General features: G+C 38.7%; 1 protein-coding gene across 1 annotated transcript in view; it reads right to left on the reverse strand.

Annotated features, from left to right (window-relative positions):
* Positions 1-27,032, reverse strand: part of COL19A1 (collagen, type XIX, alpha 1) — a 350,354-nt gene that overhangs the window by 64,791 nt on the left and 258,531 nt on the right. The window contains exons 17-25 of the mRNA XM_011969393.1: positions 25,441-25,503; positions 16,527-16,568; positions 8,973-9,035; positions 5,279-5,314; positions 4,359-4,394; positions 4,211-4,264; positions 3,452-3,505; positions 1,689-1,742; positions 906-995 (exon numbers count right to left, since the gene is read on the reverse strand). Of these exons, the coding sequence (XP_011824783.1) occupies positions 906-995; positions 1,689-1,742; positions 3,452-3,505; positions 4,211-4,264; positions 4,359-4,394; positions 5,279-5,314; positions 8,973-9,035; positions 16,527-16,568; positions 25,441-25,503 (492 nt within the window). The remainder of the gene's footprint in view (positions 1-905; positions 996-1,688; positions 1,743-3,451; positions 3,506-4,210; positions 4,265-4,358; positions 4,395-5,278; positions 5,315-8,972; positions 9,036-16,526; positions 16,569-25,440; positions 25,504-27,032) is intronic.

A 27,032-nucleotide genomic window follows, 5' to 3' on the forward strand; every position in this document is an offset into this window, starting at 1 on the left:
GGTGAAGCCCCATCTATACAAAAAATATAAAAATTAGCCAGGAGTGGTGGCATGTGCCTGTTGTCACCACTACTCAGGAGGCTGGGGTGGGAGGATCACTTGAATCACGGAGGTCGAGGCTGCAGTGATCCATAATTGTACTACTGTGCTCTAGCCTGGGTGACAGATTAAAGACCCTGTCTCAGGAAAAAAAAGAATAAGATGAATAGATGAATATTTCTTTTTTCCCCTGACTTTTATTTTAGGTTCAGGGGTACATGTACAGGTTTAGTACATGGGTACATTGCATATTGCTCAGGTTTATTGTATGAATGATCCCACTACCCAAGGAAGTAAGCATAGTGCCTGACAGTTTTTCAACCTTGCCTCCCTTCAACTCTCCCCCATCAGTAGTCCTCCACATCTCTTGCTCCCATCTCTACTATGCTGGTGTGCAACCAGTGTTTAGCTCCCACTTATAAGTGAGGACGTGCAGTATTCGGTTTTTTGTTCCTGCATTAATTTGCTTAGGATAATGGCCTCTAGCTGTATCCATGTTGCTGCAAAGGGCATGATTTTGTCCTTTTTATGGCTGCATAGTATTCCACGGTTATATATATCACATTGTCTTTATCCAGTCCACTGTAGATGGGCATCTAGGTTGAATCCATGTCATTGCTATTATGAATAGAGTTGCAATGAACACACGAATGCATGTGTCTTTTTGGTAGAACTATTTCTTTTCTTTTGGGAAAAGAAACACGTAGTGAGATTGCTAGGTCAAAAGGTAGTTCTGTTTTAAGTTCTTTTTTCCTTTTCTTTGTAGACCTAAACTTATTCCCATACTTGTGATCTGAAACTAGAAACCCACAAGCAGTAATTAATGAACTTGCAAGAAATATATTAACAAAAGGGCTAATACTTACCGGTTCCCCTGGCAGGCTTTTCCCTGGAGGACCAGCCTCACCTTTTGGACCTGGAAGCCCGGGAGGGCCTATGATCCCACCTGGATCTCCCTGTGGAAAACAAAGTAAGATTCTTTCTTTGATGCTCAGGTTCATGGTGGGAAGAGAGGAGGTAGTGGTTTCCATTGTTTTAAGTTGTCATCATAGCCAGTCAAACTTCATTCACTCACTCACTCACTCACTTACCAACTCAATAATATTTATTGAGTACCTAATTCATGCCTGTTCAGTGCATTTAGATTTTGCAGTTAGTTATGTTAGCAGTATCACAAAACATATGCATGTGTGTGTGTATGTGTGTGTGTGTGTGTGTGTATATATATATATATGCACAAAAGGGCATATTTATTAATAAAGTTCTATAGATGATCTTTATGTTTTCTTTAAGTTATTCCCCAATAATAGTTCAATGTTAATACACTGTTTCCATGTAGATATCAAGAAACAGGTCCTGCAAGATTAAGAGACTTCTTAGGTTTATATCAGAATTGGTAACTGAGCTTGACTTTCAGACTCCTGATATCTTCATCTCTCAGTTCATTTTGTCACATGGCATTCCTGTGCCAGAACCAGGGCTGCCAAAATGCACAACTCTAGGGGGTACCATTTACATTGTAGTTAATGTGAATGTCTGTCCCCTGCACAATCCCAGAAGCCCTGGGGCGTCCTTTCATCTCCCTTATGATCCTCTGTCTCTTCCTCCTATGTACTTAACATATAAAATGAGGAAAATGCAAACTATACCTTTTCTCCTTTAATGCCTTGTTTTCCTGGGATACCATGTTCTCCTGGCAATCCCTAGAAAACTCAGAGTGAATAGGAAAGAGCAATGAGAACATTTCTTATAATAACATTTCCCTATATCTGAATCTTTGTCGAGAGAACAGAATTTTAACATATAGCCTATTAATACAAGGAGTTGAATTGATTTTGGCCTTTAAGACCTGGAAAAGTATTAGTGATTCTACGTTGTCTATTGGTTCAAGTGAAGCCACCTGGATGCCATAGGAAAGAAACTAAAGTCGAATTGAACCGAATGTCTCACCCATATTATTGCCATGGAAGAGGGATGGTGGTTGGTAGCATCACATAATGATTCTGAAGGACTCTAGGGCAACTAGAAAAATATGTTTTTACTATGTTTTAGAAACAGTGGCTCTTTCTCTTTTGATTTTGTTCTCTTTATAGCTCTGGCCACTATCACTTAGTTTTTGAGCATTGTGGCTCCACTTGTGCCACCAGGATTATCTCTCTTTTCATAAGATCTGTCCACTAGGTTTATCTACAGTGGCCCATTAGTTGGCATAGGGAAGTTATCAAAAGCTCTGCTCTATAAACTGGATGTTCAAAGTACCAAGCAGAACATGTGCACCGACCAATAGACAGGAGAGGCTCAAGCGGTGAGCATGGAGAATAGAACGTGAGGTTAAGGGGCTGTTCTCAGGGCATGAAGAAAGGAGAGATCCTAAGAGTTGCCCGGAGGGAACTGTAATCACGGTCAGATAGTGATCAGTCTCCAAGGAGTTATGGCCAAGGATTTTTCTTATTTTGCTCAAGTGTGAACTGATGGAGAGCTCGCAGCTCCCAAGTTGTCAGAAGGCTAGGAAGGTTGTCCAAGGAATAGAAAGTTGATCCAGATAATGAATAGAAAGGTGCATTGAGTATTTTAGGTCCACTAAAGCTAGGTTATAATGCAATCTGTCGACCTTCCTTCAGATATACTTTTAGCTAAAAGACTTGCTTTTTTTGGAAGGCTTTTGCTAGAAAACAATGGAAGTTTTGGAAATGTCTTCCTTAGATGGAGACTTGAACTAAAAACTGTGAATATTGAAAATGTTTTCTTTCTCTTTTGGTGTTCTTTATTTCTATTGACATTTCCAATCTCTCTACTGCTGGTACAGCACTGACAAGCATGTCCAAAATGACAATTTAATTAACTTGAGGCCGGGCGCAGTGGCTCAAGCCTGTAATCCCAGCACTTTGGGAGGCCGAGACGGGCGGATCACGAGATCAGGAGATCGAGACCAGCCTGGCTAACACGGTGAAACCCCGTCTCTACTAAAAAATACAAAAAACTAGCTGGGCGAGGTGGCGGGCGCCTGGAGTCCCAGCTACTCGGGAGGCTGAGGCAGGAGAATGGCGTAAACCTGGGAGGCGGAGCTTGCAGTGAGCTGAGATCCGGCCACTGCGCTCCAGCCCGGGTGACAGAGCAAGACTCCGTCTCAAAAAAAAAAAAAAAAAAAAAAAAAAAATTAACTTGAGCTCCAAAAACCAATTTATTAGGCTAATGATACTCAAAAGGACCTCACGTGAATATATGAAGGGCCTAGTCTTCCTAGTCTTCCCAATAGCCCCTGCCATTAGGTATAATCAGTTTTAGTGGCATAGATGACCCATGTCTTTGGGAAATGAGGGATAACTCAGTTACTTGAACAGATGTTGATGTTTTTAAAAAACATGTCCTAGTCTCAATTTCATTTCAAAAATATCAAAGATATTATACATACAACATCTCCTGGTGGTCCTCTGGGTCCCATGGAGCCTGCAGATCCCTGCTGACCCTAAAATAAAAGGTGATATATGCTTTAGCTTTGCTAGGAAAAAAAAAAAAAAAAAAGATAGATTGTACCTGAGTATTTGTAAAGCATAGTGTGATCTTCACGTATAGGAAGACCGACTTTCCACCATCCCACTTTCCCACTTTATCTGTATAGTACTGAAATGTGCTTTGGGTTTACCAGGATAGTTTCCAGATGCTTTTATTTAATTTATGTGTTCTCTCCAGCAGGTGATAACTGAAGTTAGGTAACTTGCCCTACCCATTGCCTGTGAGTACACCACATTAATTTCTCCTGCACTTTCCAAAAGCTGCTTTCTTGGGACACTGGTGTGGAATCCCACTTGGGATACTCAAGCAACTCAAGGTTGCATAATTTTGGTTTAGAAACTGAATCTTGAATTCTGTTACTTTTAAGAATATAGCTCAAGGTCATAGATTTAGCTCACATTGTTTACTCTTAAAGTCTTTAGGGATGCTATTGTGAATATGCTCTGAAAAAGAGTTTAGAAATCCTATTGTGAACCAGAAGATAGTTACTATGTGTGTAATAAATGCAGCGGATGGGGAAAATCACCATGGAAACAGGATAAAGTCTCGAAGAGCATTTGTGAAGAAAATGAGTGGCACACCAAAGCACCCTGTTTTACACATAATGGCTATAATTCCCAAATTATTTCCCAATAAATCTTAGTTATTTCTTATATACCTTTAGTCCTGGGCTTCCTATTAAACCAGGGGGACCAGGATCTCCAGGTTCACCCTAAACACATAGGGGGAAGGAAAGATCAATGTTGCTTTAATTTTCATAATCTAATTAAGGTTGGACATGAAATTGAAGAATGCCAGGAAATTACCTTTACTCCCTGTGATCCTATTATCCCAGGTTCTCCCTGTAAATAAAATAATTACTATAGGGGTAATGCTTAAATTCAGATGGATATGGACATCTCTGATACTTTAATTGAATTTCTAGTAATTAACATAAAATAAAAAGGGAAATTATGGAAGACATAATGAAATCAAGGAGAGTTCATTCTAAAACATGATTGAAAATACTTACTACTAATGAACAATACTTTCTTGATTTTTTCATTATAATAGTTTTTCCCCCAATGTCACTTTTGACACTGTAATTATCATGTCCCATTAGCAATCACTGCATTCTCTACTTAGCTGACATAGTTATAATTTGCCACCAACTAATCTTATGTCCCAGAGAATTAAAACTTCAGAGAAAGAATTAGGGAGAGTAGAATTTAAGGTAATATGTGTTGGTGATTTTACTTTTAGTTATATGTGCTTAACGAAAAAAAGTCACAACAAAATTAAGGTTATACAAAAGAGGACAATATTGGCTATAGCAAGTTTGCTTTTTACATTTTCTGTGACTTATTAATATATTTGATAAATCCACTTTGTGCCATTAACAGAATTTTTGGAAAAAAATGTATCTTTTATTTTAATTTGATATTTGTGATATCCTACATGGATGCCTTATATAACATTCATGGCCAATCACTATTAGTAATTGGTTAAACAATGTATTAGAAAACTCATACCAGTGTTGAAGTCTCCTTGCATGACAACACTTAACAAGGCTTAAAATTTCTTATTTATCAAAATAAAAGGTTAAAAATCACAGAGGAAAAAGTAAAATGCTCACGGACCTTATTTAATCAAATCTATTAGACTCCAAAGTAAACATACCAGGAAATCAGAGAGAAAAAAATCAATGAAGTAGAAAACCCAAGATAGTGATAAAATATCTACTTACTCTATCTCCTTTTTCTCCTTTTGTAAAAGGCTCTCCCTAAGGAGAAGGGGTAGAAGATAGAATTAAACACTCTTAGAAGTCAACACTCCAAACCGGGGTGTGGATAAACCCTACAGGCCAAACTCAGATCCCCATTGCAAACAGACCTCTAAAAACACCCAGAGTGCCACACAGTCTGCCTTTGCAGCTTAAAGGAAATATATGATAATTAATTTAAAAACTCCTTTATATTCCCAAATGAACAATGAGTTAATCATTCTAATATCATTTATAAAATCCCAAGTGCCTGGCAAATCGGAATGTTGCCCAAGGCCAAAGCTTCCTACTGCCTAGTTCACATAGAAAACAATCACACACACATATCCAGTTGGATGTGAAATGGGAGTGACAGCAAGAAATTGATAAAAATGTTGAATGGAAAGACATTCATTTGAATTCTTCCAGATGGTTGTGTGCTTAAATACATAAAATCATTATTTAAAAAAGTTTTCTAGTTTTCATTTCTACTTTAATGAAAATGACTTGAAGAGGTTAAACATATCTGTAAGTTCTGTGTCCATGGATTCAAGCAATTGTGGATAAAAAATATTTGAAAAAGAAAAACAATAAAAAATAAAACAGCAATAAAAAGTATACAAACTTTAAAAGTAATATAGTATAACAACTATTTACATAGCACTTACATTGTATTATGTATTATAAGTAATCTGGACGTGATTTGAAGTATACAGGAAAATACATAGGTAATATGCAAATAATAGGCCATTTTATATTAGGGACTTGAGCATCCTCAGATGTTGGTATCCTCTGAGAGCCCTGGAACCAATCTCACACAGATACCAAGGAACAACTATATATCCATATCTACCCAACATGATGAAATATCTTAATAGTGGTTAATTTCTATATATTAGATCAAGGCCTTATTTATATTCTTATTTCCCTGCTTGTTTTTGCTTACATGACACTGCTCATGTCATTGCTTATTTACAGCCACTGTCAAGTTTAGTGGCCACATTGACTAAAGTAACTGGTTATAAAATAAAAAGAAAAAAGAAAAACCAGGGAGCCTAGTTGTCTAGATACTTGATATTTAGTCCTAGATCCAATGGCTACTATTTGAGGCAAGTCACTTAATCTTTTAGAGGCCCCCTTTCCTTATCTATAAAATCATGGGGTTCAACTAGGTGATCTCAACTATATTTTAGCTCTGATGTGTTACACATCAAACCATATTCTGAATGTCCTATGGTGGGGGAAAATTTGCCATTTTAGTTACCATTTGGGATCAGTGGTTCAGAATTTACCTTTGAATGAATACTACTCTTCTGTTTGGGCCTTCTGATTACTATGCAAAGTAAAGTCTACATCTCGTTCTGGAATAGAAAGGTTGAGACCATAAAGAGCTAAACTGCTCTCCATAATAATGTAAAATTTGTGTTGTTTTAATGTAGGGGTAGGGGAAGGCGGCAAAGACGTATGGGGTGGTGGGATAATTGGGGGATGAATAGGGACCTGGTATGGAGAAGAGTTAGGAGGAAAAGAAGCTCTAGTTAAGGAAAACAGGGCTAAAGGCAGTCCCCATGAGGTACATGGACTGCCCTTGAACGTTAGTGGTAGGAGAGAAAGCCAGAGGAAATCCCTGCAGGAGGAAAAGGCCTATCACTCCTAGAAACTATGAACTCCTCCAACCCTTGCTGTTTGAAGTGTGGTCCATGGAACAACAGCACCTGCATTACTGAGCACTTATGAGAAACACAGACTCTCTGGTCCTGCTCCAAACCTACTGACCTAGAATCAGTGGGATTCAAGTGCACGTTCACATTTGAGAAGCAGTGTTCTAACTCACTGAAAGTTTCTCCTTTCTGCTCTAAAAATCCTTGATTTTCCAGTAAAATTTTTGTAAAACTTATAGCAAGGTCCTCCATGTGTCATGTGGAAATTAAGAGAGGGTGGGTGTCAATGTTCAGGTTTGGAGGGAAGACAGTGGAGACCTAGAGAAGCAGTTAAGAGATGGTAAGAGGAACTTCCAAGTGTGGAGCACCTAGAGAGTTGGCAGGTACCAGGGACATGCACCAGCCTGGACTTCTGAGACATGAGATTTTCCAGACATTATTGGAAATACTCAGTTGGAGAACCCCATTAAAGACTGCCAAATCCTGTAGTTGTGTAAGAAGGCTTGAACTGAATACTAAGGGCAAGTACGACTTCCGAAAGTAGAAGAACTGGGGTACATAGGCTAAGGGAGGAGACCACCCTTCATATTGTCTTATGCCCAATTTCTGCCTCCAAAGAAAGAAGAAGTAAAAACTAAAAGGCAGAAATGAAATCCACAGGCAGACAGCCCGGCGCCACACCCTGGGCCTGGTAGTTAAAGATCGACCCCTGACCTAATCGGTTATGTTATCTATAGATTACAGATATTGTATAGGAATGCACTGTGAATATCTCTATCCTGTTTTTTTCCGATCTAATTACCAGTGCATGCAGCCCCCAGTCACGTACCCCCTGCTTGCTCAATCAATCACGACCCTCTCACATGCACCCCCTTAGAGTTGTGAGCCCTTAAAAGGGACAGGAATTGCTCACTCGGGGAGCTGGGCTCTTGAGACAGAAGTCTTGCTGATGCCCCCGGCTGAATAAACCCCTTCCTTCTTTAACTAAGCGTCTGAGGAGTTTTGTCTGCCGCTCGTCCTGCTACAAGGCCACAGACTGATTCTAAAGCTGCAAAAATTACTGTCATTGTTAATTTTTTAAAGTTGAAGCACAGGGAAAATTTGACTTTGTAACACTGAATGCTTTAAATAATGTTCCTGTTTGTCATGCAGGCAATTTAGTGACCTCTTCATGTTTTGTCCCCTGATAAACCAATATCCTTTATTCACTCTTATAAAGAAAGAGGTAGAGTGGTTTAATAAGATGTATTACTTTTTTTTAAACAAAGATGAAACATTTGATAAGCCTGATTCTTGAAAACTGCTTTTTTAAAAGGAGCATTAAAACAAGTCATTTTTTGTACCTACGATTTCTCTTATCACTTTAGGTGGTCCTATTTGAATATAAATGATACTGTAGGGTTTTTCTCTTTTTCCTACAAAAAGAACTACATTTTGAAAGAAACTGGCCACACTAATACTCAAAAGTGGTTGGGAAGCCACTTTGATCTTACAAAAATCAAGAAAGAAAAATAACTTCAGAAGGTACACTGAGAACAGTTATTTAAGCAGAAAGATGTGTTTCCAATTTCTTTCAGATCAATTTGTACTAGTCTTTTGATATATTGATTTTTATTATTTTAGCTGCAGTCTGTAGTTATACCAGATGAGCATTGTGATTTTAAACTTTAGGTTCTAGAATCAGCTCCCCTAGGTGTGATTCACAGCTCCAGTGCTTAGTACTGAGTGACTTTGGGCAAAGTTACTTAACGTCTTTATGCCTTACTTTCATCATTCGAAGTATGCAGGTGATAATAGACGACCTTATGGAACCTTTTTGTGGATTAAGTGAGTAAATACACGTGAAAGACTTAGTGCATAGCATAGCATAGCATAGCTAATACTCGCTTGAAAATCTGATCGGTTGTTTCCAATGACAGGATCAACCAAGGTACGTGGAATTGGGGCTGATTTGGAAAAATATTTTTAATCCAGTTTTTTAGATATTCTTCCTCTGTTCTCAAAGCTAAAATACTTACAGGTTCTCCTTTTTGTCCTTTAGGGCCAACAGACCCTGGAAATCCTGGTAGTCCATTTTCACCCTTTCAAGACAAAGCAGAAGAGAGATTTTGCAGATGGTTAGAGAAGCACTATTGTGACTCAGAACAGAATGATTGCTTGCTCTGCTAACTATATAGCATCCAACAGACAATGCAAAGTTCTGAATCTACTTAGACTATTTTTATGATAATGTGTTTGTCAGTACTTCACAATGGCTTTATGTCTTTTAGAAATCCATACATTTCATTATGATACTTAAATGTAATTTGAAACAAAGTTAATTATTTTTCCAGGAAAGAATATCTAGAGGAGAATAATTATAATTTTGTTCTGGTGTGCCAAAACCAATTTTTTGTGTGTGATCTCAAAGACATCAGACTGTTTAACTGGCACAATAATCTAGACTCATTTTATTTCAGGCACTTTTTTGTTTAGGTGAGCAGAGTCAGTAGTCATATGAAACAAAATGAGTCTCTCAGCTGTTTCCAGGGTTTATAATGCTACTTAGATGATTGGCTGTGGGCAAATAAGGCATTCTTGTAGATGTGGTGACGGCAGTAGCTTAGAAATGTCTAGGAGGTTCTGGTCAAAAACGCTGAAGAGAGATTTGTATGTGACATATACAGAGTGTTTTTGGAAAATGTAATTTGAGAAGAAATATTTAAAGAAAGGAGTTATATCACTAATGAGGCTTCAGAGGAGTCTCAGCATTGTGCATCCTTTTAGTGTTTACCAAGATCTCTGAATACCTACACAATTTTTAAATTAAACATAGTCCCTAGAAGATATGTAAGGCTACTTTTTTTCCCCAACCTCAAGAGCATTTTTGCAAAATGATGTTCACCATTACATTTCTGAGCCTATACCATTTTTGCCTACCTGGCCTATTTTTTTACTTCAAAAGAATAAATACAGAAAGCATAAAGTAGAATACACTAAGCCTTCATGTACCAGGTACCCGAAATGAAAAAAATTAAAAAATTTACAAAGAAGAAATCCCCTATATTTCCTATTTCCACCCAGAGGGAGCCACTCTCAAGAATTTAGTATTTATATTTTCAGTTTATATTATTGTACTTTTACTGCATATGTGGAATCATAAACATTATTTTGGATATTTGAAACAAATTCCATAAATAGCTTTATCTCATATAGAACATACTACAACTTGTTTTTTCCACTCAACATTGTTTTTAATATCCATCTCTATTGATACATATGATCTCATTCATTCACTGTAACAGCTGAGTAGCATTCTAACATGTTAATAAACCAGGGTTTATCTCAGCCCCACCGATGGGCGCTTGAGTTGTAATCAGCTTGTCTCTATTATAAATAAGGCTGCAGTGAACATCTCTAATCCTGACCCCTGTGTGGATGTCCCTAACTGTTCATTTTGAAGCCTCAGTCTACCCAAAAGTGCTTCAAGTACAAATTTACTACAGCCCTAAAATCTTTGGCTTATTTTTATATGTATATCCTAATCCATATCTTGTGATTTTCTGTAATGGATAGACAAGATCACGTTTGTATTAATTAGTCTTCTAGATTTATGGGATATGTTTTGTTAAATTAATCTTAATTTTATTAAAATTTTAAAACCTCATGCAATACTGTAACTGTAGAACCAGCCCAAACAGGGCCTACTCTGCTGATAACAAAATGCCGAGTTACATTTAAGGTATAACGGAGCCCAAAACTCCAAGTCATGCAGCCTAGGCACGCATAACAGAAAAAGCTTTGACTTGTAACAACAGCTGGAACCAACAATTCCTCCCCTTGGGTGGAATCAAGAAGACCGGGACATGACCAGAACCTGAACTCTTCCAGAAGCAAGGGGGTCCACTGGCCTGGAATATCCAGGGCAAAAATCTGCCTCAACATACCTTACCATAAATGGTCAAATTTGAAGCTGTCCAATCAGACCCTGCCAAACTAACATCCCTAGATCCTGTCTCTTGCCCTCTGATCCCTTAAAATTTGCCCCAATCCCCAAATCCAGGAGGCAACTTTGAGCCTGACTCCTGTCTCTTTGCTGGCTGGTTTTGCAATAAAATCTTTGTTTTCTGAAAAGCTGGTGCCATAGTTATTGGCTTCGGTGCACACTGGGCAGTGAGCCCATCTGCTTGATAACAATACTGTAAAATACATATTTGGTCTTCGTCCCAGTTTCCTGGCATACAACTCATAAAATCCTTGGAATCCCCAAAGCAATAAGTGTCTTTTCGTATGTTAATGAGTTGACTGGTAGCTGGCAGCCCCTAGGTGGCTTCGGGATTGGGCTGGTCACCAGAAGGACCAAGGCTTGATTAGAGTCTTTTCAGCCTCACCTCCAACCTCTGAGGAGGGGCGAGAGACTGAAGGTTAACTTGGTCACCAATGACAAATGATTTAATCAATCACACCTACATAATGAAGTTTCCATAAAAACCACAAGGACTGGGTTCAGAGAGCTTCTGTAGAGCTGAAGTTGTAGAGGCTCCCGGAGGGTGGCATGACCAGGGAGGGCATGAAAGCTTGGAAGCTTGGCACCCCTTCCCACATACCTTGCCTTATGCAGTTCTTCATCTGTAACCTTCGTGACATCCTTTATAATAAATTGGTAAGCATAAGTAAATATCTCCCTGAGTTCTGTGAGCCGTTCCAACAGATTAGTCAAAGCCAAGGATGGGGTCATGAGGACCCCGATTTATAGCCATTTGGTCAAAAGCACAGAAAAAACAACATGGGACTTTCGATTGGCATATGAAGTAGAAGGCAGTCTTGTGGGATCGAGTCCTCAATCTGTGGGATCTGTTGCTACCACCAGGTAAATCGCATCAGAATTGAATGGAATTAGAAGACAACCAGCTGGTGTGTATTGCAGAACTGATTGCTTGCTTGCTGTGTGTGAAAAATTCACATATTTGGTCATAGAGGTATTTTGTGCTGTGAGAGTTGATACTAGGAAAGAAGTGTTTGTTTTTATGACTCACCTCAGTACTAATTTTTTATACCATTAAGCTTTCAGTTAGTAATAGTAAGGCCCTGTTGGAGAGCCAAGGAACCAAATGGATAAGAAGCCAATTTGCAGACCTGTCAGTACAAATATTCTAGAGCAGTGTTTCCCAAAGTTCAGTCATCCACATCCCAACTGCATAATATTCGCTATGTCCACATACCACCTATATATACAGAGCTTATTTTTTTCTCTAAATTCACTCACATTCTTAATTTAAATATTCAATAAGCCTTTTGAAGCAGTATCCATAAAATTTAAAGTTTAGTGTGCTGGATACAGGCTTTTTCCTAATTCAGAGGAAGCTACATAAGTATTGTTTTTTTCTATGATAGTATCTAAACATCCTGTGTATCATCACTCTTATTCTTACCACATTATAAGATAAGCCTTTTTTTCTTAGACATAGTAAATCATATTCAAGGTAAGGAGAGGGAGAAGTTGGTGGATACATTTAGGGACCAATTGTTGTTGGTTTTATAGAGAAAATAAACAATTAGCCTTGTATAGGCATTAGGGTGTAGAGTGAAGTTCATTTTACCCATCTGGTAGGTGCTACAATCTCCATTGCATAGGTGTGAAGGAAAAATACGCCTACTAGTTACACTTGCCTAATAAAATAAAAGTAGAAAGCTAAGAAGGGGTCTAGAAATTGCTTGTAAAAATCAAATCTGCCAATATCAAAAGGGAAGGGGAGGAGAATGTACATGGTGAAATAAGAGTAATTATATTCATAGCTGCTATACAGGTGAACCAATGTACATAGGTCTCCTAGGAAATATAGAGGAAGGACAAAAAAGGGGTTGTGGCTCATCTTTCCACATAGTCATTGGATGACATTGGGCTGGAAGGAAATCTTAGAGACCTCTTTCCTCATAAAATTCTGCAAAAAAAGCATTTTCCACCTGAACCTTAGACACATATGGGTTTGTATTTTTTATTTAAATTGAACGTTCAATGATTTATCACTGTAGAGATGAGTTGAAACACAAGTGATGAATTTACTTTGCATCAGGAAAGACTCTCCTTCAGTTTGACACTTTTGATGCTATTCGAAAAGCTTGGGGCTGTAGCGACTCCACCTTTTCCCCAACAGTCTTCCCCCACAAGACACCTGCTATTTTCTCAGGAATGCTTAGATATCCTGATATTTTGTTCTACTGTCTCTATAAAGCAGTAGTTCTCCTCAAGTAACTTGCAAATACATTATCCCTTCTCCACATCCTGTCAGTCCCAGTCAAGCCACAGAGCAGGGATCATCCATCATTTCCACACTGGTAGACTGGTCATGTGGACAGTCTCCATGGTCATTTACTGCAAATCGTGGTTTTTCCTGTATCGTAGCGTTCTTGATACAGGTTGTGGCTGCTAAACCAGGGATGATTGGTGTGTATATTCCAGTGCTGTTTGTGCTTGTTCTGGTGCTTCATTGTAGCGTCGGGTTCCAAAGGGTTGACTCTTTTAGGAATTCTATTTTGCTGGTCAGCGCATTGAGAAATAGCATATTATAAAGGAATGATGAATCACTTACGTGTTTAATTATTCTTCTGGTTAAATATTTTATTCTACAGCACAAATTGAGTCCCTTCTTTGTCAAAATTATGGTGGGAGATACAAAGATGAGTAAGACCAGGTGCTAAGAATGAGAATAACAATTAATCCTCAAAAGTGCTAAATGAGACCTCATGAGAGGAAGGAAAGATTGAGGTGGGTGAATAGAAAAGAACAAATCTTTAGTGAGGGCTTTATATATGTTTTAGTTATTGTGCTTTTGAGTAACTTCCTATTATTTAATTTTAATCCTTCTATCAAATCTTTGTGTAGATACAGTTATGCCCATGGTGTGAATGAGGAAATGGATACTTAGAGAAATGAAGTGACCGTCCCAAGGTGACCAAGCTGTTAATGCCACAATCAACTTTTTGTCTCAAAGCTCATGCTCTTCCTATTACTCAGTGGTTCTTAGCCCTGGTTGTATATTAGAGTCATCTGAAACACTTTTAAATAGAGCTACAACCCCTACTCCAAATCGGAGTCTCTGTGGATGGAGCCCGAGTGTGGGTATTTTGTCAAAGCTTTCCATGTGATTCCAATGTGCAGCCAGGATTCAGAAGCACCGGGGTTCACCACAGGTGCAAGCAGAGATCTGTGAGAACAGCTTGATGGAGCTTTAAATTATCACTGTGGTGACTTACATCACATTAAATTACATTACAATTTTTAAAACTAATGTATTGATGCAGAAGAGATACTAAGTAGACTTGCATAGGTAGAGTTGATTTCACCCTTCCAGCAACTGCTATGCTTATGTTTGTGTTTGGTTGGTTGTTTTGAGACAAGGTCTTGCTCTGTTGCTCAGGCTGGAGTGCAGTGGTGCGATATGGCTCACTGCAGCCTCTATCTCCTGGCTCCAAGTGATCCTCTTGCCTCAGCCTCCCTGGGAAGCTGGGACCACAGGTATTTGCCAGCATGCCCAGCTAATATTTTTAACTTTTGTAGGGATGGGGTATCACTATATTGCCCAGGCTGGTCTAAATTTTGGGCTCAAATGTTCTTCCCGCCTTGGCCTCCCAAAGTGCTGGGATTACAGGTGCGAGCTACCACCTGTAATTTTTGTTTATTTTATGCATTATTTATTGGCAATTTCCTGTTAATCACGCTTTTTAAAAGTTTTTTTTATGTGTCTCTTTATATCACGTACGGCATCAAGTTCCCTGTAGACTCGTCTATGTTATTTATTTGAGTGAGAGGAGGGAACAGTTATGCCACTGGCTTTTCCTAATTCTACTTAAGATTCTGAAGCAATTAGAAAAGATTTTGAGCAACAGAAAAGGTCCTTAGAGTTTGAAATACACCTGTTTTACAGAATCAAATTTCTCATCAGTGAGGTCTTAAGAATGTCTAAGTAACATATGTTTCCTAATGAACACGGCAAAACAGAAGCCAGCTGTTTTGTTTCAAGAAATGAATCATCATTTAAATACTTTAAAAGTCACAACTCTCTTCTTTGCTCAGCTGTCCTATGTGACAAGCTTTGTGGCTTTCTTTCCTTTTTTTTTTTCCCCTTAGCCTGCATATGTCCAGAAGTCACTGCTTAAAATGTAATGCGTTTGTTATGGTGGCGTATGGTTTCTGTTAGCTATTAGGTTACAGGAAATAATGCTAACGTACTAGCAATAAAATCTAACTCACACAAATGACTTATCATTGCTGTGTAATCAATTTTTTGATGACTTTTTTCAGAATGTCAAGGTTTTATTTATGATTTATTTATTTAGCAGAAAACTTCATTTTCAATCATCAATCTGTAAGAAGCTCCTAGTTTCTGGCAAGACTCTTTTAGTAGTAACTTCTGGTGATGAGTGTACGACTTTTTGAATGGATTGGTTGCACTGATTTATAAGACACAGAAGTCATATTTTCTTGGATTCATGTCAAAATCCCCTGCCCTCAATCTAGAGAATTTTTGCAGGTGAATGAATGAAGATAGCTAGCACTCACAGGTCACATTCCCTCAGAGTATTTTCAAACCTACTCATCTCTGCCTGTAGATTTAATGTGTATTTTTTTTCTGACAATGGCACATTTGCATGGAATCCAAGGTCATTACAATTTCAGAATCAAACAGGAGTGAAACATCTTATTGAATGGGGAAGTGAATCTGTCATCTTTACAGTTAAGATAATGAAACCTGCGAATGACAAGGAGAATGCAATGGAAACTTATCAGTGTCTTAATTTTAAAACTATTTTGAAATAATTACTTGGCTAAACCACTACAGGACAGTATAAAATCCCACCAAAATGGCTGCCAGGGCAGCTTATGTTTTGGTACTTAGGAAGACACAAAACAGTGAGCCTGGGCCTGAGGCATTTTGCCAAAGGGGTCTTCAGATTGTTTTTGCCACCTACACGGATTCACATTTAATTACAAAACAAGTCTTGTGTCCTGATTTCATTTATCTTATTACAGTAATTTCCCCTTGATATGTTCTCTTTCTTGCAGCCAACTGCTACTCAGCAGTCCTTGCTGGACCCTGAAGCAGATTCCAATCCTACTGCCTGGTCAGGAGGCAGGCAGAGGCCCCTGCCCACTGCAGGCTGGACACCCTCCCAGAGATGCAACCCAACTGCTGCCGGGGGGCTGCCCCTACATGGGAATGTGTAAATCCGTAGAAAATATTGGACCCTTCTATTCACTTTGAAAATCTGATTACCGCCGGGTGCAGTGGCTCAAGCCTGTAATCCCATAACTTTGGGAGGCTGAGGCGGGTGGATCACCTGAGGTCAGGAGTTCAAGACCAGCCTGGCCAACATGGTGAAACTCTGTCTCTACTAAAAATACAAAAATTAGCCGGGAGTGGTGGCACATGCCTGTAATGCCAGCCACTTGGGAGGCTGAGGAAGGAGAATCACTTGAACCTAGGAGGTGGAGGTTATAGTGAGCTGAGATTGAGCTACTGCACTCCAGCCTTGGCAACAAAGCAAGACTCCATCTGGAAAAAAAAAAAAAAAAAAAAAAAAATTCTGATTACCTTGTCTCCTTTCAGGCCTCCAGCTTCATGTTCATCATTTCCCTAGGGAGGAAAAACAATTTAAAATTCAAAGAAAAATCCACTAATTTTTAATGCATTCAATGGGTAACAGTATAAGTAGTCAGATAATAGTACTGTAACAGCTTTTTACGGATACTAGGTCATTTGTGCAGACATCTTTGTCTCTCTCACCTATTGTTAAATATTCCTGTTAAATATTTTTCTAAATAATTCCAGCTTTGGAAACCCCATGTATCTTCTTTGTGACTTCTTAAGGAGATTGCCTCCGGAGAAACATCACACCTCTGGGGATAAATACTCACTACTCCAAAACCACATCTGGCCACTTCGGCTGGCCTCTCCATGTATCTGAGCATCTCTGATCTGCTCTCCCTACTCTCAAGTATGCTTTATTGTTCTCAGACCACTACATTACACTCTACAGTCCCGGACAGGTGACTTGCCTGTAACTACACTGAAAAAAATACAAGTTCTCGGACATCACTTTTTTTTTTTTTTCCTTTTTGTGGAGAATGGTGTCTCGCTATACTGCCCAGGTAGGTCTTGAACTCCTGGGCTCAAGCTATCCTCCTGGCCTCTGCCTCCCTAAGAGCTGGGATTGCAGGCATGAGCCACTGCGCCAGGCCTCAGATACCACTTCTAATTCCTGTCAATGAATGTACCAACCCATGTACATGCACACCCGGGTAGTTAATGAGCTGTCTCATCTCTTATCAGTGGCTGTTTCCTCTATAAATTCTCTGATTCCCATGCCCTCTGCCTTCTTAGGAGATTTTCCTTATTAATGTTACCAATTGCTATCAGGTGAAATTGGCCAATTTGGTAAAGTTAAATAAAATGTAGCTAAAATTGGCCAATTTCTTTAACACTTCTCTTTCTCTCTCTGACTACCTACCTACTCTACCTTCTTTAAACTTAACACACAAAAAGCATACAGTTCCTCAGCACACATTTCCCTTAAGTTACTCTCTTTCCTCCCATTTCTGGACATTTTCTCAAAAGGGTAGTTAGTGCTTTCTGTGTCCACTGACCAAGACAGCCTTTAATGTTTCCCTCAGTGGGAATCAACTTTGGACAGGCTTGTTCCTAATTCCAGACCCCGACCTCTCTTTTTCTAGACCAATTGCTTTAGAAATCTGTATTTGTAAGTTCTTTCACTATCCCTTCGAAATGTAAATCTTCCTAAAGTTTTACAATCTGGGAACGTCTTTCTCAAGGACCTGGGAACCATCCCTTTAAAATGTAATCATGGAGAAGATAGTGCCACTATCTTCCAGGCTCTGTGAGAGGGTAGGAGCCTAACTTCAGCCTTGTGCCGAGTTGTAAACCTTCTTCCTGTCACAAAGATATGAGAAAGTTTACCCTTTCTTTGGGTAGAGCCAATTAGCAAACACAAGGAAGTGTGTTCTCTCTCTTACATCAACACTTAAAAACTCTCCTGAACTTTGTTTCAATGGAATTGAGCTTAGACTAAGTCTGCCCTCTCTCTCCTATTGCAGTAGCCTTGAATAATGTCTTCCTTGCCTATTTAACTTTGTCAGGTGCAATTTTTTATTTGACACCACTTATTCATCTCCTGTTTACTCCTAAACACATATGTATTTGACACTGGCCCCAGTCAGTCCACTGATGTGGCCCTCTAATGTTATTAATAATATCTTTGCTGCTTACTCTAATGGACTCTTCTTTAATTGACCTTGCTACACTTGTCACTCTCTTGGCTTGTATGATAGCTTACTTTCCTGGTTTCTTCCTGTCTCTGTGACTTCTTCTTCCCTCATCTGTTAAAGGTTGGATTTCCTCAGGACTTTCTTCCTTGTGACTCAACACTTTCTCCCCAGCACTCTTATTTACCTTCATGGCTTAGGTAATATTTACACAGCCAAATTTATAAACCCAGTACATACTTCTCTTCTGAGTTTTAGACCCATATATCTAATTTATACACCCTGCATATACTTCCCTTGTGAATTTTAGACTCATATATCTAATTTTCTACTTGATGTATGTACTTGTAAATTCTAGAAGCAATTCACATTTAACAAGTTTAAAACTGAAACAAAAAATGCAACAAATACACATATATATGAGAGAAAAAAATAGAGTTACATCACACTGCTAACATTGTTTAGTACAGAAGTGGGAGAAGAAGAATCAGTTTTTTCTAATGTGTCTCTGCAGTTGTTCTTGTTAAATTGAGCAGGAATTCCATTTTACAATTGAAAACAATTACAGAAAGAAAGAAAACCTGAATTCTTCCTCTCTGTCCGAGTGTCATTCTCAATACCACTTGGTTTGGCTGTGTCCCCGCCCAAATCTCATCTAGAACTGTAGCTCCCACAATTCCCATGTGTTGTGGGAGGGACCTAGTCGGAGGTAATTGAATCATGGGGGAGGGTCTTTCCTGTGCTATTCTCATGACAGTGAATAAGTCTCATGAGATCTGATGGTTTTATAAAGGGGAGTTTCCCTGCACAAACTCTCTCTTCTGATGTCTGCCGCCATGTTAGACGTGCCTTTCACCTTCCACCATGATTATGAGGCCTCCCCAGCCACATGGAACTGTGAGTCCATGAAACCTTTTTCTTTTGTAAATTGCCCAGTCTAGGGTATGTCTTTATCAGCAGCATGAAAACGGACTAATATAATCACCCTCATCCTTATTCCTCGAATATGATCAGTCATCCAGTTTGGTTGACTCTGTCTCCCCAAATGTTTTCTCTTCTTTTGAGAGAAAGAGTCAACCTGCCTACACCCAGGCAGCCCACCATCATGTCTTGCCAGGATTATTGCAGTGAGTCTCTAACTGGCCTTTTACAATCCACTCTTGCTTTCCTGACATGCATATTCTCTACATAAGATTAGAGAAATACCTTCAAAAGACATTCTGACATCCATTTCTCAAAACTTTAACATCTCCAGCAAATCTCTGCATAACCTGAACTCATTTCCCTCTCCAGCATCATGTTGGCCACTCTTCTTCCTCAGAAGCTTCAGCTGTCATGGTCTTCTCTCAGCTCCCTAAACTGACCAAGGTCATTCCCATCTCAGCCTCCAGATCACCACTCTGTGTCCTCACCTTTCTATCTGGCCAGAAACTAGTCATTAATCAGGTCTCAACTATTATGAAATGCCATTCATGAAAGCCTCCCCTGGCATTCAATAAATATCTGTTGGGCAAATGAGCCAGTATTTCTAATCATGTGGTTTTTCCATTAAAGTTATTTTTCTGATTAAAAATACATGTGCTGATAGAAAACCTAAAAGGTCAAGAAATATTTAGACAACAAAAATATACAGAGGTACCTATTCAGATCACTATTGCTATAGTTTAGTATTTTAAATATTCCTTCCATGTTATTTTGCTGCTCCAATAAAAAGTCACTAGTTTATAACTGATATTATTATTGGTCTTGTAATGGATATTCTCTCATTTTCTTCTGTCAACTTTGGTCTGTGATATCTAAATTGAAAATAAAAATTGTAGTCTCAAAATTTTGTTCTAAATTATTACAACCAACAGTATTTGAAAATGAAGCATGGAAACACTCAGGTATATACACACGTTTATAAAGAACCAGCAGTTACAAAATGGCAGGTTGCTTGGATGCAACCTGCATAGAAACATAAATCTTAGAGATGTCTCAAAAACACTAGTCATTTGAGCATGGTGTCAGCACAAAACATCAGCATCTCCCCCTGGCTATGCTTATGATAGGATCCTTTTTGGGAAACTGGAACATGCTTTCATCTGAGATACGATTTGCCTGGAGATGGTCTTTGGCTTGGAAGGCCCCATGCTTTTTGATTGCAGAGCAGGAAAGCACCTAAACGGCCTCTGGGGAGAGCATGTTCTAGTGTAGCCCACCTCACCCCCAATAACCTACAGGGCATCAGAGATGCTGTGGCTGGGGTGAAGGAATGCCTCTGTAGCACCAACTCCTAGTGTCCCATCAATAGGCTTTATTGTTCTAAAATCTTGATTTTCTGATGGCTTTCACACCCAGAAAAACAACAGGGCCATTTATTGCTGATCAGAGCACCATGTTTGCTTCACTCAACAGCAAGACCAAGAAATCCCTCTAATCAAGGACTCTTGGTGGCCTTTAGTGCTGTTCTCCACTCTTGGGTTAATAATACTCAAGGCAGATTCAAACTCGAGCTTCAGTAGTGTTTATTCATTGACATGTGAGCTGCTTCTCCCTGCTATCTCCAAGCTAGCTGCACCAGACAATTGCCTGGCTTAGTGAAAATCATAAGAGGCATAGTCTTTGTGTTTCTGAAACTGCGGTTCTGCGTCTGATGCTATTCTAATTTTATTAGGTTATTTTGTGTCTTGGTGCCATGTTAAGGGTTCTTGTAAGCCTTCCAAATACAGTTTTGAATGTGTTTATTTAAAAATTCTTGTGGTGATGTGGTGAGGGTTGTGGCATGAGGATGCTAATCTGCATGCCCATCTCAAGAATTCTGGGATGTCAGCACTTGTTCTCGGGTCTGTGTGGGAATGGTGAATGCAACTTTGGAACGTATGGTCAGGCAAGTGAAAACACTCAAGCTACTCAAAGTCTTAAAGAGGATTTTCTCTGGAAAGAAGAGAATGTACCTGGATATATCATGGATTGAACCACATGAGATGACCATTTTTATAGGCTCCAGAGAGTAAAATACCAGCAATTTTCTACTGTTCAACTAATAAAAGAACCTAAGGATATGAACTCCTTCCTAGGGTATGGAGTCATTACAAATCCCCAGAGTTAGCCTTTGGGGAACTTGCTGTAATATCCTAGGCATGAGGGGACATAAAGTTCAGAAAAACCAGGTTGTTTTTTATAGGTTGAAATTGTGTACCTCCCACTCCGATATATATGTATAAACTATAACACCCAGGACTTCAGAATGTGAACTTATTTGCCAATAGGGTCATTGCAGATGTAATTAATAATTAGTAATAAGTAGTTAAGATGAGGACATGCTGGAGTAGGTTGGGCTCCTAATCCAATAAGACTGTGTCCTTATAAAAAGGGAAACTTTATAGAGACATGCACGCAGGGAGAACACCACGTGAAGATGGCCAAGGAACGACCAGAGGCTAGGAGAGAGACCTGGAAGCCATTCCTCCCTAGTGCCTTCGGAGATAACATGGCCCTGCCAACACCTTCGTCTTGACTTCTGGCCTCCAGAACCGTGAGATGATATATTTCTGTTGTTTAGGTCACTCAGTTTGTGATATTTTGTTGTGGCAGCTGTAGCAAGTTAAAACATAATATGTGGGCTAGGAAAGCTGTGCTCGTTTGAAAATAAGGCCTAAGGCTGGCTCAAAGCCCAACTTCTTAGTTAACTGCAAAAAACCATTTCACCAGCCACAAGTGTGGAGGGTCATGAAAGGAAAGGAAGACTCAGGTGAGTTGGGAGGCTGTCTGTAATCAAACCAACATCTGAAAGTCCATATGTCTGTCCACAATGTTCCTCAAAGCCAGTGGAGCCTGGGGCACAGGGAAGGAAAGCGATGAAGTTAGAACCTAAACTTTATTTCTCAATCTTCTGGGCTCAGAAAGGTTGCCTGCAGTGTCTCCGAGGGAGTCTTCACTTTATATGCCATCATTGGGTTTAACTCACTGCTTGGAAAGGCCTTGAATATTGGATTTTGGATAAAGGCTTTCTGTCCTTTCTAGTCTGTGGATATTAAAGTGAAGTTATGATTTAATATGTGAAAAGAAAAATAGATTATTTTGCTAGCAAATTGGTTTTATTTTTGGATCAACAATTTGGAGAAATGAATACAAGAATTGGTTGCTGGGAGGCACAGCATCAATCTCCAACAGCTGAGACCAAGTGTGGTGATGTAAGATAACACAACTCTGCATTTTCAATATGGATCTTTAAAAACAACATCAAATGTAAAATCCGCCAGTACTTGGCCTCGGCAGATAAAATGTGTTTTTTTCCTCCATCTAAAGTGTAGTAAGGAACTGTGGGTCTGTGGCTTCGGTAGTTGACAGAGCCTATCAAATTTTTATTAGAACCCCCAGAGCTGGAAACAATGAAGTGCAGTTTACTGGATCATGAGCAGATTTTCCTTGAGGGGAAGAATATGCTCAGCACTGTTGCTTCTTTGCAAACAATTTTACAGAATGGGAGCAGCTGTTTTGCATATTATTTTTGTGGTAGAGAGAGAAATCTAGTTTTTATTCTTTGCATCCATAAGTGGGCATGCAAAAATCCACATAAACACACTGATATCATCTTCCTGACCTCACTCCTTAGGCTGTCTCTCTATTCCTCATTTGCTTTTTCTTTCTTCCTCATTTGCTTTTTTTTTTTCTTCATCCCTTTTTTGATTTGTGCTGTGAGGAGAGAGGGTTTCTTATACCTGAGCTTCTCCCTCCAGATGACATGAGGAAAATAGTAGAGGAAAAGATCAGTTCCTATATGGGGGCCAGAGGGGAAGTGAGCATCCTGGGACCAGAAAATGAACCATGGGCTCTTTGAGTTCGGAATGAGGAGGGGCAGTTTATGAGTGGTCTGTTACTCATTCTCCCATGGGTAGTTGCTTGAGCAGAATTTGGGCTGTGTGACTGTTGAAGCCACTGTGAGTTGAAGAGCTGAGGTCCAGGGCTCCAGTGCAGACATCACATAAATCAATGCCAATTTAAAAGGGAAGATTATTTTAACCTTGGAGTGTCACTTGCTATGTCTCAATACATGGTCCATTATTTAATCCTTAGGAAGGTTTCACTTAGGCCCCACTTCTCTCTGTGCTTATTTGCTACAGTCAGACCATCCGACACGCTACAAATTGCCAAATGAAACAACCTCAGTGTCCAAAAACAGACGGGGGTAGGTGGTGGAGACAATGCCAATGGAGGACATGCATCGTGCTAATCACAGCACATCTGGCTTTTCCTTTGTGAAGCTGAGGGCGAGGAGGAGGTGGTTACAATACAGAAGCATGGGGCAGTGTGGGCGCTGGGAAGGTGGGTCCCGCTACCTCCATCCTTCCCAGTGGGGCCTTGGTGTAAGAGCTCTAACTACTCTGAAAGGAAACAGAATAAAGTGTTTGGTAAGCTATCTTCCCTTAATTCACAGATGGATCTAAAGCCTCTAATGCTAAATGGTTACAATGCATCATTTGGGATAACAGCTATACTCTCTTCTCTTTACCCAGTTGTACTCCAGCTTTAAAGTCACATTTAAAGAACATGTGGACTAAATACCTGTGAGCCTCTATTCTGTAATGGCAATAAGAGTAACGGGTTCTTTCAGGTGAGTTAATAACTAAGTTCAAAGTACTGGTTTGTTACTAGCAAGATTTTCCACTCCGTTGCTCTGGTCAGCCCCCAGTTTTTTTTGAAATATAACCTTAAAGTTTAAAAATTTACATTCTCAACTTTAGGCTCTAAAATATAAATGCTCTATATATCTTCATTTAAGGGAAAACTGACTCATCAGCAAGACAAACTGTATAGAGAAGTACTATTGGGAGACCTGTAAAGATGAGAGCTTTAAAAGTTTTGCAAGGGATAGCAAATATTTAAGTAGCTGAGTAGCAACTCGGTATATTTTATACCAAGGGCGATAGTAATACAGTGTGTTCTTTAAGTTTTTCTAGCTGACACTGTGTCATCAGAGCCAACTTATTCTCATTATTTTGAAGCATTTAAGATAAATCCTATGTTATAACAGCAGGTGTCATTATAGGTGTCATTAAATTGATTAAATTTAAACATGCTTCAGCATTCTTTTTTCCACTTGTGCTAAGCCTTAATATTTTGAAAAAGCTAGTACAGTTCTATTAAAGAAATGTCTAATAAAGAAACATGAAATATATCCCAAACATTCCTCCTAATATAATACTCCCTGGAAAACCTAAATAAATGAAGGAATTTAAAATAGCATCACTATCAAATTTATAAGGTATAAAAAACTTTTCACATTTGATTTTAAATTTGTCAACCATAAATTATCTAAGTCTTTATGTTGACCTTGTTCTGATGAAAGAGAAACTGGATTTTATAATTAGTTAGCTAGCCATTTAACACATTTTTTTGGCATATAGTGTCTCTTTGGGATTTCTAAACATAGAGGAGTAAAAACTCAGAAAAAATTACAGGAAGGGAAAGTAAGAACATAGGAAAGAAAGACATAAAGGGAAGTGTCTCCAATTCTTCCTGTGGTGCAAGAAATCAATGATGAACCATTATGTATACAAGGTATCCTAATTAGTGGACAGAATGCCTCACACAAAGTGATCAGACCGCAAATATTTGTCATTGAATGATGACTCAATCAATGATCTCACCTAGATCTTCTCTTGGCTGCCACTCTGTTGTGCTCCTTGTAGAATCTGGAACAAAACTCTCTTGCTTTTGCCATTTGGGAGCTTCCACGTCAGCATTCTACCTATCCCAAATGTGATTTAATAAAACCTTGGGGAAATTAAACGTAGTTCCCCCTGAAAGGTGGGGACTCTCATTCTTGAACTGTAGTATGCAAATATTTGCTTGAGATTTTGGTGCCGCACCTATTGGTTTTGATAAGAAGTCTATCACCTGTTGTGCTACCCAGAGCTTCGCAGTATCAAATAATTTCTTTCTGCCCTCAGAGAGGCTAGATCTATGATATTATCAATGACAGAACACCATGTTTTGCATTAACAAACTTTGAACAAAATTTTTAAAACACTTACTAGGATAAAATCCTAGATCTGTAAGATACTGAGCAAAATACTTTTTTATTTTTGTTTTTGAAAACATAGTTTTCAGCATGGAAAGATGTTTAAATGCATGTGATCATGTATAAAAGTCTGAGAAGTTAGGAATTAACACTTTTTTTCAAAAATACAATCACATAAAATTTCTATGTATTATACATTATGGGAAAAAAGAAGCCATACCTTGTTATCCTTGTTATAATATCCACCAAGAGTCTGGTGTATTCCTTGTATTCCAGGAGGTCCCTGTATTATAAACAAATCAAAGACAAATATATACACATTTACCAAAACAATGCATATTTAAATAATATATCTAAGAACTCTTGAAATCATATAGTGAAGAAAAAGGAAGTATCTATTTAGTCAAATATTCTGATTAATAGAGAAATACATGGGCATTAACTTATCATCAGGCTCCTAAGATATTTCTAGGTTAAATCCTGCATGAATCCAAAAAGAGGTCCTAAGTGGGAGCATGTAACATTTTACCAGAAGGTCAGCCATCAGCATATTCTTTATTAAAAGGAATTATACCCATAAGACCCTCCCAGAGAAGAGGTTATAGCTCTTCAGTTTATTTTTGGCACTTCTCACAGGATTTTGATCAATGTACTATAGGACTGTGTGTTCCCACATGCTATTAACTTAGTAAATATGGGGAAAATGTTTTTCTATTGCTTTACTTTTTTAAATTAGTTGTATGAAAATGGGATGCACATGGACTTTTGGGCCAGAAAAAAGATGTCTGCTATAAAATCTCAGACTTAAGAAATTTAAATATTGATAGTTTTCAGTTGACCTGGAAATAATTCAGTAAGCACTATGCTGGGCTTGGAGTGGATAGGAAAGCAGCAAAGACATTTGGCCGTCTCTAAAGCTTCTAGGAAGAAAAGAAGAGAAGACTTTTCCAGGTTTTTCAGGGATTACATTTTGGGGTGAGAGCCATAAAAACCACAAAGGTTAGCATTATTTTAGATTAAGTAATTCAAGTCAAATAGGTTCAACTATCTCAGAAAAGAGATTGCATATTTCATCCAGACCTCAAAAGCTAGGAGGAGAGAAAATATTATAGAGACCAAGTTTTTAACATGTTACCTTAGAAGATAAGACCTAGAAGGAAGATGATTAGCCAAAATCAAACAGCGCCATTATACAAAGATTATTATTTTTCAAAGAGAATGAAAGCTTTGAAAAGTGGAGAAAAATTTTAAGAAGCAATCATTAGCTGCGCTCACTGATACAGGTAACACCTTAGGTATACAGAAAAGATTAATGTTGGTTAACATTTACACCAGGTGTTTCTTATGAGCAGCTTGTGACTGAAGATCTGTTCTAATATGAAACCTTTGCATTGTGCCACTAAACATAAAGGGCACAAGAATGAGGTGATGGATACTTAGAAGCAGGTTGGTATAATTCTTGAGAAAATAATGGGCCTCAGGAGTAATGGTGTTGCCTATGATTGGAAAGACAAACGATGCTGTTACCTTGCTGAAACAATAACGGAGCTATTGTAAGAAGAGAATTCTTATGGCATTATATATTTGTCATGAAACTTTTCATCAGCCAGCATTGTGTAAAGAATTCTAGGTCAGTTAGAGGAAGTAATGAAGAAAGCAATCATTGAGTTGGGGGTGGGGGTTGTTACACAAAGTATCTAGCTGAGAACATGCAAGTTAAGATCTTATTCTTGAAAGTCAGGAGACATGAGGTTCCATACATATTGATCCTTCTGCAAATATATAATGAGGCAAGGAGGAATTTTAGACACG

The sequence above is a fragment of the Mandrillus leucophaeus genome, unplaced genomic scaffold, assembly GCF_000951045.1.
Source record: "Mandrillus leucophaeus isolate KB7577 unplaced genomic scaffold, Mleu.le_1.0 Scaffold889, whole genome shotgun sequence".
Taxonomy (NCBI): Eukaryota; Metazoa; Chordata; class Mammalia; order Primates; family Cercopithecidae; genus Mandrillus; species Mandrillus leucophaeus.